The 17,112-nt window shown below is 36.5% G+C and overlaps 1 protein-coding gene across 7 annotated transcripts in view; it reads right to left on the bottom strand.

Annotated features, from left to right (window-relative positions):
• The window catches only part of FCHO2 (FCH and mu domain containing endocytic adaptor 2), an 85,166-nt gene extending 68,054 nt beyond the window's left edge, over positions 1-17,112 (bottom strand). For 4 of the 7 annotated variants that reach the window (XM_088157074.1, XM_088157078.1, XM_088157075.1 and 1 more), the window contains exons 1-5: positions 16,976-17,112; positions 8,121-8,212; positions 2,224-2,298; positions 783-924; positions 537-689 (exon numbers count right to left, since the gene is read on the bottom strand). In XM_088157074.1, coding sequence (XP_088013200.1) covers positions 537-689; positions 783-924; positions 2,224-2,298; positions 8,121-8,212; positions 16,976-17,002 — 489 coding nt within the window. In that variant the 5' untranslated portion in view covers positions 17,003-17,112. The remainder of the gene's footprint in view (positions 1-536; positions 690-782; positions 925-2,223; positions 2,299-8,120; positions 8,213-16,975) is intronic. The other 3 variants (XM_014883919.2, XM_014884033.2, XM_088157079.1) reach the window with 2 other exon arrangements.

Below are 17,112 nucleotides of genomic sequence, written 5' to 3'. Positions count from 1 at the left end.
GGGATCAATGCCTCCACCATAACAGGACAGTATTAAATACACCTCAAGTGTACTTGAGTCTCTGATCTATGAGACTAAAACCTTTGAAAACAGAACTAAAAGTGCAGATAACATCTTTTTCTTTATTGAACAGACTTCAAACACTCATGTACTCAGCTACTTTATCTCATTGCAGGGAAAACACAGTTACTCCCGAGCTCAGTAAAAACAGCACTGAGTATTCACGTAAGGAAATATATTCAAAAATGTAACAGATGCTAAAACAGTTGAGGACAATTTCTGTTAAAGCCACTATATAAAACTGTCATTTGATGCAGGTATTTACACGGTGAAGAATTAGAACTACAGTACAGTAAGAACAGACAAGGAGGCAAGTGTAAATAAAACATATCTAGGTATTCACGATATCATGCATATTGCAAAATAGTCACAACTTTTAATTATGTTTAACCCTTTCTGAACATTTCACTTACTAAAACAAGTTGAACATGTAAGATAATTAGTAACACAACTAAAGTAAGATGTGACAGAGCTACCTTTTCAATTTCTCTCTGTGTTGCTCCTTCCTTTTTCAAGCGTTCCTGTTCCACACATTTTGCATTGTAGTTTTCTTTTGATTTCTGCAAGGCCTGAGTGATACTTTGAATATTTTGCACTGCTTCCAAAGTTCCTGAAACATCTTCTTTAGTCTGCCAAATATCACATGGTTGTCAAAACCAAACCATTTTAATTTTAGTGTTTGGACAAGTCATTGGACATACATAAGAAAACTAATTAACAACCTTTTTATAAGCTTTGATCTGTTCATCTCCATACTTGTGAACTTCTTTTATTAGCTCTTGTAATCTCCGCACAAGATCCAAGTGACAACTTGCTAGTTTTTCTGTTGAAGTTTTGAAAACATCCCAAACTGGTGCAAATGTCCTGGATTGAGGAATATAATGTTAGTCTGCCTCTTTTTCTTTCAGGTAGCAATTTTTTTAATAGTGTTAAAGAATAATCAGTAAGTTTACAGTTCACTTCTCCTCCTAAAATTGAAACAAACAGAACACCCAACAACTGTCATAAATTCTTATTAAATATGCTCCCAATGTACTTGGCATCCTATCTACTATTTTTTCCATTATTTATGTTTTACTTGTGTTGATTCTACTAAGTAGAACACAGCAAATTTCATTTAACACTATGATAAGCATACAATAATGCTAAGCGTCAAGATGGTACAACAACAGCTTTAAATAATTTAACATGTAGTAAGTACTATTATGTATATACTTAAACAGTGTGAACAAATTAGGAATTTCTTGGTTTGTTCCATTTCTAGTTGTCTTACACCATTGCAGCCACAAGATGGAGGAAAAAATAATGGTGGAGATCTGCCACTAAAAGGGATCTACTGATTAACGAAGATGAAAAAGGAGGTGGGATCATTTCTCAGATTCAGATTTCTGCGCTGAATGGACTTCCTCAAGCTATTCCAAAGATATACCTCTGCCTTGCTATTCTCGTTAATGCTGCTGAAAATCAATATTAACCATAAGCTTTAAAGCTCTTATTTTCAAAGGTTCTCTATCTGCTTGTTAGTTTAAAGAGCAGCAACAATTATTATCAAATTATCCACTGATGAAAGCTCCCTTCATTTCTAGATTACTATAAATAAAAAAAAAAAAATCTAGGTTTTCTCAAAAGTCTGAGTTTTCACTGGCCTAATCTTTTTAATGAAAAAAATCCATTAATCATTCTAGTTTTTAAAAATATACCCTGTGTATAAAACTTCCATTTGACTATGGATTAATCTATGGAAAAGTCTCATTCTGAACATCTCTGAGAACAAATAACACTCCAAAACCCAGAAATAATAGAAATAAATAAATTCAATGCCAGATTTGCAGGTGTATGCTCTCTCTTCAAAATAATTTCCATAGGCTCTAGAGGACGTAATAGAAGTCACTATGTTTGAAAAAGACCTCAGCTTTAAACACAGAGGAAAAGAAATCTTATCTGTGTTTGGATTTTTGTCTTTTTGTTTAATTTCAAAGAACTGCACTGTCTTTCTTTTTGTCATAGCAGCATGAAATTTTGCATGATTACTAAAGACATAAACATTTTTAAAGGTGGCAAAGTTATACTAACATTCAACATAATCAATAAAATATTCAGAATCAAACTTGATTTTTACCATGTATACAGTCACTTATTTCTCTCTTATGTACTCTTACTTACCCAAGTTGTGTGTAATTGCTTGCTGATTTGGCTAGTTTTGTCATCGACCTTGAATAGGTCTCCTCTATTGTAGCCCTGCCAAAAAAAGCCAGCAAAAGCATAATCAAAACTTTGAAGGTATTCTAAAGGTACAAAACAGAAGACTTTTATGTGAGCTAAAAACTATTCAATTTAAATGATCTCTCAAAAGCTATATTAAAAAATCACATTAGTATATTTAAAAAAATAATCTAAGAACCCTGTGACAAAACATTGCAGGGAGCAGAACTAGTAAAACACAGGAACTCAAAGCTTGAAAAGGACAATTCCTTCCTCTCTGTTTGCTGTTCTCAACTGCCATTAACATTCCTTAGCAACGGACAGAATAAAGCATCATAACAATCATCTATCCAGCACTGTCTAAGCAGGAGTTTGTTACACAGTAACAAAGCAAAATGTATTTAAAAACTGTAATAAAAACTTTACTACAAACAAACAATATTTACTGAGCAATCACATTAAACAAGATGAGGTCTCGTTTGTTCTTGTTGGGGGTAGGCTGTTCTTTCCTTTAAGTTCTTCACATAGAAATATTTGAGTTTAGAAACTACAGAAAGTGTTCTTTTATTTTCCTTCACTCAAACACACAATTTCACTTATCTTTTAGAGATGCAAAACCCAAGGGTGGCACAGATTTCCTCCTTAGAGCCTCTGCAGAGGCAATTGCCATAGAATCACCTATTACAGCAGAGACTTCCTGCAAGTCATTCCCTATCAATCTTCCTCACCCTCCTATTATTAAAGATACACAGTATTTTAAATTTTCACCCTAAACCAGTATTCATTATGTAGTGTCAACTTAGATTTAGAAGCATCCTATATTTGAGTAAACACTGTAACTGTCTTTTCTTGAAAAGCCTGGAGCAATTTCTTTCCTGCTTAATCTTTACACAGGACACGAGAGAAGAAAAAAAGCAGATGAAGAATTCATCCCTCTCTCAATTTATACCATGACTATAACCTGAAACAGAAGCTTTTATTTCTCCTGTACAGCAACAGTTACAAGCATAAAGAATCGTCTTGTGAAAATATGAAAAAAAAAGCAGGGGTATTCACCTGAAACAGAAGAACACGTGTTAAAACCTACTGAACTTCCAAAACAACTATCCGGTTAGTTGGAAATCTGTCTGGAGAAGGACATTAAACTGCAACAGGCAACAAATAGATTTCATTTTGAAAATCACCTACTGCAGTTACTCACCATAAAAGAAAGTCAATTAGCTTTATCTTCCTTCCACATACGATCATATTTTAGATTATAAGAAAAAGTTCAACTTTCTGAGTCTTGGAAATCTTGCACACTGCTCAGTTGCAAACACACATGCACCAAGCAGAAACAATTTTTTTTTATAATTACCATGATGAACAATATATTTTGACCAATCATCCATATCTTCTATGAAAATTTTCCAGATTTTATAACTCAGTACCTTATTTTTCCTCTTTAGATACAAGAATTTTGACCAAAATCCACATCACTTTTCTTTGAACCAGTTTACAGCATACTTCCCTGAACAATCTCCACAAAACTGGAGTTCTGCAATTCACCATGGAGTATTAACATACATCAGTTAAAAACACTAAGAACTGAAAGATGACCATGTAGTACATTGGTCCTATCAATTGACTTTGCCAAGCACTCTGTTGTACAAGTAACAAACAGACTATTATTTTCTTAGTAAATTAATTTTCACCCATTTGAACATGTGTCTTTGCCTGGGATCTGCTAAACATTTAAAAGTTAATAGAAATATATTCATTGCTAGTTTCATCTGATCTAGAAGGTTCTTCCCATGATGCTTACAGGCAATTGGTGCAGAAAAACATTAGAAAGACTCCTGGAGAAAAAAACAACACATTCCTGTACCTATTTCTTTCCTAGAAAAGCAGAGTGATTTCTTAGACATAAAAAGTTTAGATTTTAAATGCACATAAACACATGACAGTTCACCTACAAAATCTTCGCCATATATAAATTAAAAAACAACTATGCAGGTAGCTCAACCTTCTTATTTTGACTTGTTTAAAAACCAAAAATTTCTACATGCTCTATCAGTGAAGCACGGCCTTTATTCAAGGACAGGTTGGATGGGGCATTGAGCAGTCAGGTCTAGCGAAAGATGCTCTAACCACAGCAGGGGAAATTAGAACTTGATGAACTTTAAGATCCCTCCTAATCCAAGCCATTCTATGATTTGATTATTTTAAGAACTGGTGCCTAATCTTTCAGCAGATAGATAACCTGTCCCACTCAAGATTTACCAACATTAAGCAGACTGCCTGCCAAAAAACTCACTCCTCCAGATGACAAACTTCTGAACCACAGATCCAACTGGCTCTAAGTTCTTCTAGTACATAACCAATAACAAATACTCATGAACAAAACTCAAAGAGTGAAAAATGTATTGGTATTGACTCACTGAACATAGACAAGGAGGAAAACTTCTACTCCTTCTAGGATATCTAGAAGGAACAGCAGATACAGCATAGAAATATTATTACAAATTAATACATCTCAAACACTTGTTTTTCTCAGAGAAAAACTTTACAATCTCAGAACGTTCTTACAGAAATTTTGAATTTTTTTTTTTTAAATGCTTAAGAGAACAATAATGTAGAAAGTTATTCAGTATCTTACACATTTTTCATTACCATTCCTAAGGCTGGAGAAAAGGAAACAATACTCTTCCTCAATTAGGCTACACACAACTAAAACACTATTCTGAACAAGTAACAGAGATGGACTTCACACAGAAATGTGTCCTTTGTGCCCGAAGTAGTCTGTACATCCAAATGCACTGACCTATCTCTCCTTTCCATGCAAAATCACTTCATACAAAGTGTATTTTCTGGCTAGTCAGGAGACTCCAGCAATCCGAGCTGACCAGATGACTACTCTACCTAGAAAGGGTAAGTACTCAACTTGTTAAAAGCATTACCACCAACTCAGATCTGCCTCTACCTATTCAACAGTTTTCAGTTTCTACTCTCTTATGTATCCACTTCTAAAAAAAAGACAGACAAAGGCCAATGTGTAAAAAGGAATAGAAGAACAGATTGGAAATTCAAATGTATATAAATTTAGTTTTCATAGGGAAGAGTTCAGAAAATCAGGTACACAAAAGTGAAGGCATAAAAAGAGTAGATCTAAATGGCTCCTAATACATATTGCTCATCCACTTAACTTATTTCCAGCAGAAAATGGTACTGTAAAACAAAATTCTGATTATAATCTGCAAGACGAGGAGAACAGATAACTGTGCACAACACCTCTTAACTTCTTTGCAATTAACAAATGTGCAAAATAGATCACAGACAAGACAACTGAACCATTGTAAAATACTGCCCAATCCAAATTCTTTTTGAGAACAAGAATTTGGCTGATGTGAAAAAATGTGCTCTACTGAACCAATTTTATTTCTCAGGAAGTTGAATGACAACCCACAGTAACTTCACAAAATCAGCAGAGGGCTTCACTGCACGCATATGGACTCTCAAATATTTTTATTAAAGTAGGGACACCAAATATTTGAAGTCTCTCTATTACTTTGAATCTAAACTACACGCCACAAACTACTACTAGCTTAGGCTGTGACTGATTCTTCATCCCTTACTTGAAAAGAAGTATCAATTTGTTACTCCATTGCTTTCTTGATAATTGCAGGCTGGCTTATCGAGAGGCAGCAGAAAAACAGCGCTGAGGAGTACACAAGGGAGGTTTAATATCCTGATGGAAGAAAGTCGCTGGAAACGACTGAATTTTGTGCAGCTGGTCTGCATCATTGACATGGGCAACTTACCCTTAAGGAACAATACTGCAGCTTTGTAAAGTAAATTGCAATATTTTATTGTAGCAATAATTATTGCAAATTATAATCAGATTCTCTCTTAGTGAGTTAATGAGAACTGAATTTTTTCATAGCTCTTACAAAAAATGCTGTAAGATGGCTGTATATTTCTCTTTGGCACATCCTGATCCAAGGACAGGAAAAACATTTCTATAGCTCTCATTGAGGATAAAGTATCCATGAGGATCCTTATGTATTCCTCCAGAGTCATTATCTTTAAATGTTATTTAAAACACAAGAAATAATTGGCAGAAACTTGAGCTGGAACATTTTAACATGCAGAAAAAGGTCCAAAAATTTTATTTACTGACTGCAAAGCCACATAATTTTAAAGTTATTTTAAAAGAATTATTTAATTTAAAATTATTTAAATTAAAAATTTAATTTGCAGAAGCTTATAGACAGGAAAAAAAAACAGAATGCCATGCCCTTTTTACTAGGGATTTTGTGTAGAAAGAACTGTCAAGTTTGACTTATGTAAGTATAATAAAGCAAAGAAACCAAGTCAGATACAGCAGCAACTTTTTTACCCACATACTTAAGACCTTTCACCTCCAGACCAATATGAAAAAAAATGGAGCACGCCCAAAGAATACAACATAAAGGAGACAAGAAGCAGAGAGAGTGAGATAGTTTCTCATCTAAATATGTATGTAAATCTAAACACAAAGGATGTGTTAAAAAAACCAATAAATTTAAATGTGTCCAAGTAAGGTACAGCTTAGGTTCATGACGTGCTGGTATAAAAACTAGATGATTCCAAAAATTAAAGAAGCTTTAAAAGGAAAGATTCAGGAACTCACACAGATAACAAGAGGCAAATATTAAAAGTGCAAGTTTGTGAAGTATTAAGCATTTATACTAAATGTGAACAGTGTTCTGTTCGATCTGCTCGATCAAACTCAGGATTTCAATCCAACTCAGGATTTCACTAGAACCCTTTGTGGCTTCATAATGCATTCTCTGAAACTGGAGACTTGCAAAACAGAAGATTCCTTGTGCTGTGCAGTCTTTCCAAAAGGAAACATCACATTTGGACTCTGGAACTCACCCATTTCTACTTAGTGAAAAAGTTTTTTTGTCATTTTCTCCAATTCACTTTGAAATGATGCTAAAGTTAGTGCAATGGAGTATCTGTCAGATTTGTGGTGGCTATATTTTGTGGAAATTTGAAAGTTCTGTTTAAATTGAGATCTATTTGAGGCCAAAACTTAAAATTTGAAGAAGAATTCCAGTTTTTTCTACAGCTTCTACTGCAAGAAGCCAGCACTGAAACAGGTCCTCAATCAATACCTTGCAACTATTTTCCATGTGCTATCTAGTGCTAGTAACTGAGGAAAGACAAAATTCTTAAATAGGCATACAGGTAATCTTGTTCAGAAGGGAAATCCATGTGTTCAGTGGAACAGCAGCAGCAGTCTTTCACAAAGAAATAAATGCAGGACTAGGTCGCCTGTTTTGGAAGTTGTCACATTCAGATTTCAGTCCTCTTCCTTCCATCCAATATAGAAGGACCTGTGTTATTTTCTGCATATTATTTTCTCGTCTCTATATATCACTCTCTTTCTTTAACAAACCTAGTGTCGCAGCTTCTGAATTTTTTTTAAGTTTATACCAGCAGCTGCTAATAGCCTAATACCAAATCTATAGTAAAGACTTTTTAAGACTGATAATTTTTGCATTTTTCTTCTAACCAAAATTTAACAAATGGATTCATTTAAATAAACTGCTGGACACCTAATATGACACTTCTAGATTTTTACTCTCATCTTTTAAATAAAACCTGAAAAATTAGGAGCTTATTATTAACTGATGCTTAAGAGTTCCTATTCAGTTCTAAGTGAATGGAATAAACATAGATATTCCTGTAGAATAAGAGAGGTATATTAAAATGATAATTGAGTTTTGATAATTGAATTTTGTTTACATATTTTGCATGCTACTGTTAAGTGCAATGAAAAACAATAAAATTCACAAATACTGTATTTAAAATACAGGATGAATACTTACCTTTCTCTAATAAAATCAGCTAAGTCCTTTGTTGACAAATGTCCGTGTTTCATATTGTGATACAGGACATCAAAGCCATTGTTCCTTTCTCCCTAAAGATAAACAGAAGGTAGAGCTATGAAACACAACATGCTAAGTGTATGCATTTCAAGAACTGCTTTTCATTTTAATCACTTCATCAGGAAGCTAATTACTTCTAATCCTTCTGCTTTCAGCAATTGTTGTTAGTTCCCATGAATCTAAAATAAACCAAAATCATCTCAGCTGCTACCACTAACTTTCTATCACATATTTCTAGGCTATAGTCAAAGACATTTCTGTTGTAGATTTATAGGTGCCTTGTATTCTTTCACTTCCCATCATATTAAACACGTACTAAATACTGTACTCTATCCTCTCATATCTTTCATTATTTTACATGAACTAAAATTCAGTTAGGATTACTTGATATCCTACTTCCCCAATCCTTCACACTACATTTCTCTTCTCCTGCTTTTTGTAAAACGGGTTAACAAAAAAATCACTCATCTTTTCCTTCTCACTAGTAGCTTCTCTTTGTCTTTTCTCAAGTTTAGTTTTAACCCGCTTATGACCTCTGGCACTATGATGAACTTCCTCCTAACAGCAAAAAGCAACAACAGAAATGAAAGGAAGGCAAGGCACAGTATAATAGCACTGCTACTGTTAAAGTTTTCCTGTCAGACTATCCATTCCCCTTGTCCCTCACAAAAGCTTCAGATCCATATTGCTGCTTCTATATAAGGTGCAAAGTGTGCCCCCAGGAAAACTGCATGCATGTTCAGAGTGGAAGGGAAAGAAGAACAGAATGAGATAGCATAGAAACAAACAGACTATTTCAGCTGGAAGGGATCTACAGCAATCATTTATCCCAATTGATTGAGCACTTTGGGGATGACCAAAAGTTAAATCATGGTGTTAATGGCATTGTCCAAATCTCCCTTAAATACTGACTCAGGGCATTGATCACCATCTCTAGGAAGCCCATTCCAGTGTTTGACCACACTCCCAGAGTAAAGAAATGCTCCCTAAAGTCCAATCTGAACCTTCTCTGGCACAGTTTTCAACCATTCCTACATGTCCTATCCTTAGCTCTTAGAGAGAAGATGAATATCTCCCTCCCCACTTTCCCTGCTCAGGAAGCTGTAGAGAGCAGTGAGGTCACCCCTCAGTCTCCTTTTGTCCAAACTAGACAAGCCCAAAGTTCTTACTGGCTTCTCACAGGACATGTCTTCCAGCACTCTCACCAGCCTTGTAATCCTCCTCTGGATGCATTCAAACAGTTTCACATCCTTCTTAAAATCCTGGAGTTTTAACAAAGGCAGCTCTATACTGCCAGTGAGAAAAGCCTGAGAATTTAGTCTTATACCCTTCCAAACATTTCTGCCTGTTCAGTTCTGCAAAAATTTGTTTGTGCAGTCATAAAACAAACCTTATCAGGGAAATTATACAGCTGAAAATTAAAGCTGGCAAATAAAAGCAAGAATCACTGATCCAGATCACTGCAAGGAGACAAACAAGCTGCATTGCTGAGTAGAAGGGGGGGCTAGGAGGAGAAGGCATGCAGGAATCTGCCGTCTTAAATAAGGAGAAGCAGTCATGGGTGGATGGAAAAACTTCACAGCAGCCACAGTATTAAGTCCACTTCCACTAAGTTTCAAGTTGCCTTAAAGGACACCATTCAGAGACATAAATTTACAAATAATAGATAACTGAAAGCAATTTTATACAGATTACTAGCCAGGATTATTTGCTTTACTTCTTCCAAGCATTGGAAAAACAAAACCAAAGGAAAAAAACACCTATAAAATCTTAGTTTCCATGGCTGCAGTAAGCTGTAACCTGAAAAAGTGCACCAAAATTCAGATTAGTGCGGTACAAGTGCAATTTAAAAGTCTGTAAAAAGTACAAGCAAAACTAAACAGAACACATGAAAATACAGCAAACTCTAAAAGTACTCTTCCCAGAGCAAGGCTTTTACAAATTTGAAAAGTAAAAGGAAGATAAGAACACCAAATAGTAGAAAATGCAATTTCATTTAAATGTTGTCCTACTCAAGTACCAGTCTAAATAGTTTCTTTCCCCTTTCACCCCTATCTAAGCATTTTCCTTTGCAGTTTAAAGCCCAGAATAACTTTGAATACTGGTGCACTAACTTATTAACTTTATGTAGTTACTAAATATAAACCCTGAATGTCACTGCATTATAATTAAGACTTCACAGGTATTTCCAGTTAGAATACAGAATGTAATTCTCATTTAACTTCTCCAAAGTTTTTACTGTACTCAAATTTATAGATAAATATTTACAAATAAGTGTTAGGCACTTCTTCCTGAAAAACTAATAATATTCTTCTTTGTGAAATGTTCTTTGCTTTAAGGTGTTTCTTTCAGCTGAAACAACATGTTATCAAAATGTGCTGAGCATAGGCTGCTTCCAAACCTTTCAAAATGGAAGCTTTAAAGGGGCCTTTTCTACACTTGAGTTCCATAAATTTCCTGGTTATTTAGAAGTGCTGGAAGGGTAGCACAGCCATGACCCAGCCCCTGTCTGCAGCCCTCCTGATAAAACATCAGAAATGTAACCATGCAAATCTTTAGAGAATGGAATGAGCCTGAACAACCAACTGCCATCATTATCTTGTTCTCTAACTGTAACTGAAGGTTACTGCAAAGGAAATTATTTTTCCACTTTAATTAGGTTTTCTAATCAGTCCTATGTTTTTTCCTGACTTCACAACGAATAGTAGAAAGCATGACAGAGAAACAGAACAGATACTTTCCTCTACTGAGTCACCTGAAAGCCTCATCTCTTATACACTATCAATAGTTACCAGAGGTTAAGAACCTATGTGCAAAATACATTCAAGTTTAAACAAAACAGCAAGTCAAAAGCATGCCCATAGATTTGAGGGCCTATGTGGTTTGAGTCTGGCCCAACTAAAAGACATGTCTTCACTTCTAAATATAATACAATCTATATTGCCTCTATCAGGCTCTATCTAAAAGCACAAACATCCAGAGTTCAAAACCCTTCACATGGCCAACAGCTCTGACGACTAACCTGATGACGATTCTGCTCACATTTGGAGACATGTATGTACCTAAACCAAATTAAGTATGGTGTCTCAATGCAGAGAGAGATGTTTTTCTGCTTTAGAAAAAGCTATACAGCCCTGACACAACTTCCCTGTTCAGTAGCTACATTCATGAAGAACAGCAATCAGAGTTAAGGCTCTGTATTTAGCATAACGAGACAGACATACGTGGTGGCTAAGTGGAAATGTTGTTCAATTTACAAAAACAAAGTATTTATCCTCTTACATGCACATATGCCATCAACACTGTGTTTTGGTTGTTTTTTCTCAACGTTTCTCCTTCCCACACATACTGTATAGAATTCTGTACAGGGAAACTGTGTGTCTTAAGACACTTTTTCTTCACTGGGTGTTTTTACTTGCTCCTTCCTAGTGGCAGCAGCATTAACTGTGATCACTGGAAGACCAATACTGGCCTGCTTAAAAATAAATCAACGTAGCATAAAGTAGATGGAAATGATTAAACCCTCCACTCCCATTCATAAGCAGTTACCATCCACTGGTATAATAGATAATGAAGTCAGATGCAGATTCTTCTTCTACAAGTTGCACAGCGGAGAAAGACAATCTTCTGTTGTCATGCATAACATCAGGCTCTAGGTAACAGACTTCCAGATTAGTTTGAAAGACCATTCTGAATGTCATTTTGTAGCTAAATCACCATCTGTTGAGGGTGATCCTGTCATTATTCAGTAGAAAACAAATGTAAAACTGTGCATGAGAATGTAAAATATAAGTGGTCCTCTCTCTGTATAGGCACATTTAATTCCTCTGAAGTCCATTAGCAGTTTTCTCCTTCTTACTTAGAGGTAGCAAAACTCTCTTCAAAAGACAGTATAGAATAGGAAATCTCAGAATAAACACCATCGTAAGAAAGCTCTTCTGTATCTAGAGCATAGATGTCCCCTGACAGCAAGGCATTAGAGAATGCAAGACTTCAAATATAAGTAAACACTTAAATAAGCCTACAATGAAGCATTACTGACCAACTTTGTACACAAAACTAATTAAGTCAGGGAAAGCAAGAGCAACCAGTCTTCATCAAGAACGAGTTGCAAAGATTTCCTCATGGAAATGAAAGTACCCTGTCAGCAAATGTATAGACAGAAATCAGCATTTCCATGACTTGTGCATAACAGGAAACAGATTACAGGAACTCTGTGCTACTAAACTACTTAAAATACTTCGAGATTTTAAGAATAAGTTTGTTTGTTGCAATAAAAATGATTCTGAATTTTAAATCTGCATTTAGTAAAATAGTCAAATTTCTAGGCAATCTGCAACAGCATTTATTTTCTGTATTTCCAATCTAATTGTTTGAGTGCAAACTCTGTCTTCTTTGGATTACAACTGTTCAACATTAATATCTATTAGTGTAGAAAGGTTATACTCTGTTACACTTCTTTTTATTTACCTAGTACAAATAAGTGTTTATATTATGGTCATTCTGACTTGTCAGATACTAAATTCAGAAATATGTAAACTCATTTTAGATTCTCTGACAAACACTGTTGTCATGTTCTTTAAACTGTTAAGCCTTGTTGCAATTTCAAAAAAATAGCCTGTCTTTCATGCTTTCTACCTAGAAAATAATTTAAATTAATGGGTCTTGAATACATAAAAATATTCATGTGATTAATATTATGGTGTTACATTTTTGAAAATTATCTATCCATAAGTTTCAACTTCTGAGTGTCTGAAAGAGCTATAGAAAATTGAGAGCATTGAAATGAGAAAGATAAGCAGTCACCTGATGCTTACACAGGTAATGCATCTTCTTCAGTTCTGAAAGTTTTGAGAAGATTGGACACAAAAACAAATCTGTCAACTTCAATTTCCACCTTTCCATTCCAACATATCAAATAAAGATCAGCTCCAGAGAAGCTCTATGCATGAGGAAGGACAGATATTTCCCACCATATAGAGGTAACTAAAAATATTTTTAAATGAACAGATGAGAAGCTGCCAACTCATGCTAGATGCACACGGAGAGAGAGGATACTAAGCAAATATTGTACAACAGCTCTCCTGAAACACAGCATCTAGCTGTATGCCCAGCAGAAGAGCAGTGCTGCATAAAAATATGAATGTAACTCCAGACGTTAGCGTGGCAAGTCTCTGTGCCACTCACATACTCACAAGTTCATATGACAACACATCTTAACCTTAACAGAGCAAGCTTCTTCAAAAAGCTACACTTATTAAACCAGGATACTGCCAACCTTTATGCCCCACAAAAGTATCTGGAAAGAAAAGGAATCTTCAACACAGCCATTCTCAAAAACTATAAGTAAAGCAATCAATTTAAAAAAATTAAAAATTGTCAAAGCCAATTTATATGTATGTTTTTACATGCCAGAACTTCCAGAGTTACCAAGCACAGAGTTACACAGAAACCAGCTTCAGCTATTCACAGAACTCCAAACAGTTTAATCAAATTAATTTTAAACAATTCATAAACAATCACTGACTGGTTTGGAAGGGGCTTGTTCCTCTTGATTTGTCAGTAGTTACTCTTTTAAACTATGTCATAAGAATCACCTGCACTGGTCAGTTTAAATACAACGTCAAAGTCTAAGCAATGTTTTCGGTTAAGAAAGCGGTAAGTCAATGATAAAGAATACTTTCTATACGCCTATACCAGTAACAGTGTACTCAAAGTGACAAAATGCAGCTATGTTTAACAGAAATAGTTTATGATAGTGTTACCCTTAAATTAGGATATTGTTTTGATGTAGCACATACACAGCCGCAAGCATACAACGTTTCATGACAATTCTAGTTAGGAGCTAGGAATGTTTGGACATGTGACTTGAATGCCTAAAACTCAGTCATAAGAATCAAAGCTGCCTGTAGCCTACACTACTAGTTCATAACTTTTGATACCCTAAAATATCCTGGCTTGGAAAATTGCTCTAGATCACCATGCTGCATTAGGAGGCCCTTATATTTTTCAAGTGATAGTAAATTTTTAAAGTGACAGTAGAGGTGTCTGCACTTCAGCTTTACACATCCTGAGAACAGTCTTATTTATCTCTCATTGACCTCTTATAAAACACTGGAAAGACAGCAGGCTCATTCAATTTTCTAACATCCTCTAACAACAACAAAACCAAAATGTGCAATTATTTAAACACTTTCTAAAGTAGCAGAAGAGGAAAGCCTCAGGATAATTTTCAAGACTTACAACAAAGAAGGTAAGATTTGTTTTGTTTACATGAGCACATTTAGGAATACAGCAGCTTAAATAGTGTGCAAGAAGTTGATACGCTCATACACATGTCACTCCCCTTTTCTGGAGAAATCATGAACGTGCCTTAATCACTCTTCCTATTACTTACAGCGAATTAATATCTTTTCTTATTACTCACAGTAAATTACTAAATCAAGGGAGAGCATCATGCAGCTTAAGATCCAGACTTGCATTTCCAATGCCAATTTCAGCCACAAGTTTATTACAGCATCTATGTCAAATAATTAAATACTAATTATGTTTTGGATACATTTTCAAATCAGTGCTTTAAAAAGCATAACTACCCTATTCCATATTTCCAAAAACATTTTGTCTGGGGTAGAAGGACAAGGAAGAAATACAAGACAATCCTCCTGAAGTTCTACTTATGTTCACCTTCTACATAAGTTCTACATAAATTCACCTTCCTGTCTTCTTACAAATTACTCATTATTTTTAGTCGTTATGAATTCAGTGCATTTTCATGCATCTTCTAAACTTTCTCACCACAATTCAGAGCCGACATGGATTGTTTCCCAAGTCTTCCAAAGCAGTAGCAATTCTGAACAATAGCCTATTCTGAAATGTTAGTGCAAATGAAGATGACTAATGATTCAAAATGCACAAACCTATAACTTATGCTTGGTTCTGAGAATATACAGAAACTCAATACTTTCAGATTTTACAAATCCATCATTACAGTTAATCTTGAAAGACAGTCACCCACAGCAGTAAAGAAGGAGTATTCGCTATTCCTTTTAAATTTACTTCTATACAAAATAAAACCCTGTCTATGGTATTACAAAAGTTTCGTGGCCAAATTTTAAAAGTTAAGATCCTGTCTAATGTCTTTGTCATCACCGGAAGACAAACAAAAGAACAAAATTCTACCTTTTGCCATTTCTGGACATATGAGAAAAGCCTGTACTAATAGAAGGAATCATCCATGTCTTGGCACTCACTGATAAGTCACACTAGGGGTTTTGCTAACAAAGCTATAGACAGAGACTTTATACGGCAGAAAAAGAGAATGGGAATTTGAGGTAGATATCTACTACCTCATATTTGCTGGAAGCATTTATGAAGACACAGACATGGAAACAGAATGTACAGGAACAGCCCACTGCTTTCAGCAATTTAACTGACTTACTAACAAAACAAACCACAGCTGATCAGACAGTTAAATGAACACACCACAGTCCATAACAAAGCTTAATAGAAAAGTAGAATTTCAGTTGTGATAGCTGAATAAACAACTTCCGTTTTGCTTTAATCTTAGGAGAAGACAGAAGTTTTCCAATGAAAATGCGTATATTTATATAAATTTTAATCTTATTTTTATGAAAGATAAAATTCTTCCACGTTGGTTTAATACTGATCTCTCACACTGAGGCTTCAAATTCAGCAGATTTGTATGCCAAGAGAGCAAATCTAGCATCATTAGATCATTAAATTAAGTCATTAGATTTTAATAGTATATTGAAAGCAAAGGAGTCAAAACTAAACAAAAGACTGCAAATAAAACAAACTTGAGCCGTGCCTTGTATTCAAGAATAGTGTAATCGTGAAATTAGTTTTTCCTAAACTTTAAGCATAAATGCTGCTTACAACTGAAAAAGCAGGCGTCTAAAAGATCTTTTGTCTCTTTTTCACTTCAGCCTCAAGCAACAACAATTTTTGTTTCCTACTTCTCGGTAGAGAGGCACGAAAAAAAAAATTAAAGAAGTAGCAACTTTGTAAACAGTCGGGTGACTAGAAGAACATATATTTTAATGTTTCAAATTAGTAAAGGACAGAATGAAAACTCGCTGCATTTCACACCAAACAATCCAAATCCGTAATTTAACTTTTAATCCATATATATTCACCCAAGATATCTGCGCAGAGATGATTTCTAAGATGGCATGTCCAAGCTGGAAAGCCTGTTGTTTCTCTAAGCCGGCTGCTGCCCGGGTCTACCTCCTCACGGGTACACGCAGAGGCGGTACCGGTACAAAAGCGCGGAGCGCCGAGGCGCGGCTCTGCCTTTGAGTGAAGCTGCTACAACCCCTGCTCTTGTCCCGTACAGCACCAAGACCCACTGCAGCCCAAGTGACCCCCAGCCACCCCGCTAACTTGCGAGCGCGGACCCTGTGCACAGAGAGGCGTCCGCTCATCCTCGGCCCAGGGCCTCACGGCAACCTCCCAACCCATCCTATCCTACCCCTTTCCATACCACCCCATCCCTCTTCCCGCCGTCTGTCCGCAGCGGAGCCCGAGCACGGCCGTGCGGGCAGGGCCGGCGGTCCCCTTTCCCTGCCGCGGGCTGCAGGTACTCCGTTCACCGCGGCCCAGCCCCGCCGCGGCGGGCGCGGCGGGCACGAACCAGCCGCCACAAGGCCCTGGCCCAGTCCCGGGGGTGGCGTAAGAGCCGACGCTGCTCTCGCAGCGGGGACCGCGGCTGCCCCGCGCCGCGCCCTGCCCGTTCCGCCCACCGGCCCGCGTCACCGGCCCGCGGCGCTGCCTACCCAGAAGCTCTCCACGAAGAACGCCATCCTTCCTCCGCCGCCCCGGCCACCGGCGAGCCCGGCCGCGGCCGCCGCAGCCGCCGAGACGCGACGGAGGAAACGGGCGCCGCCGCCGCGTTCCGCCCTTCCCGTGACGG

The sequence above is a fragment of the Sturnus vulgaris genome, chromosome Z (assembly GCF_052056855.1).
Source record: "Sturnus vulgaris isolate bStuVul1 chromosome Z, bStuVul1.hap1, whole genome shotgun sequence".
NCBI lineage: Eukaryota > Metazoa > Chordata > Aves > Passeriformes > Sturnidae > Sturnus > Sturnus vulgaris.
This window is presented reverse-complemented; position numbering and strand designations above follow the sequence as displayed.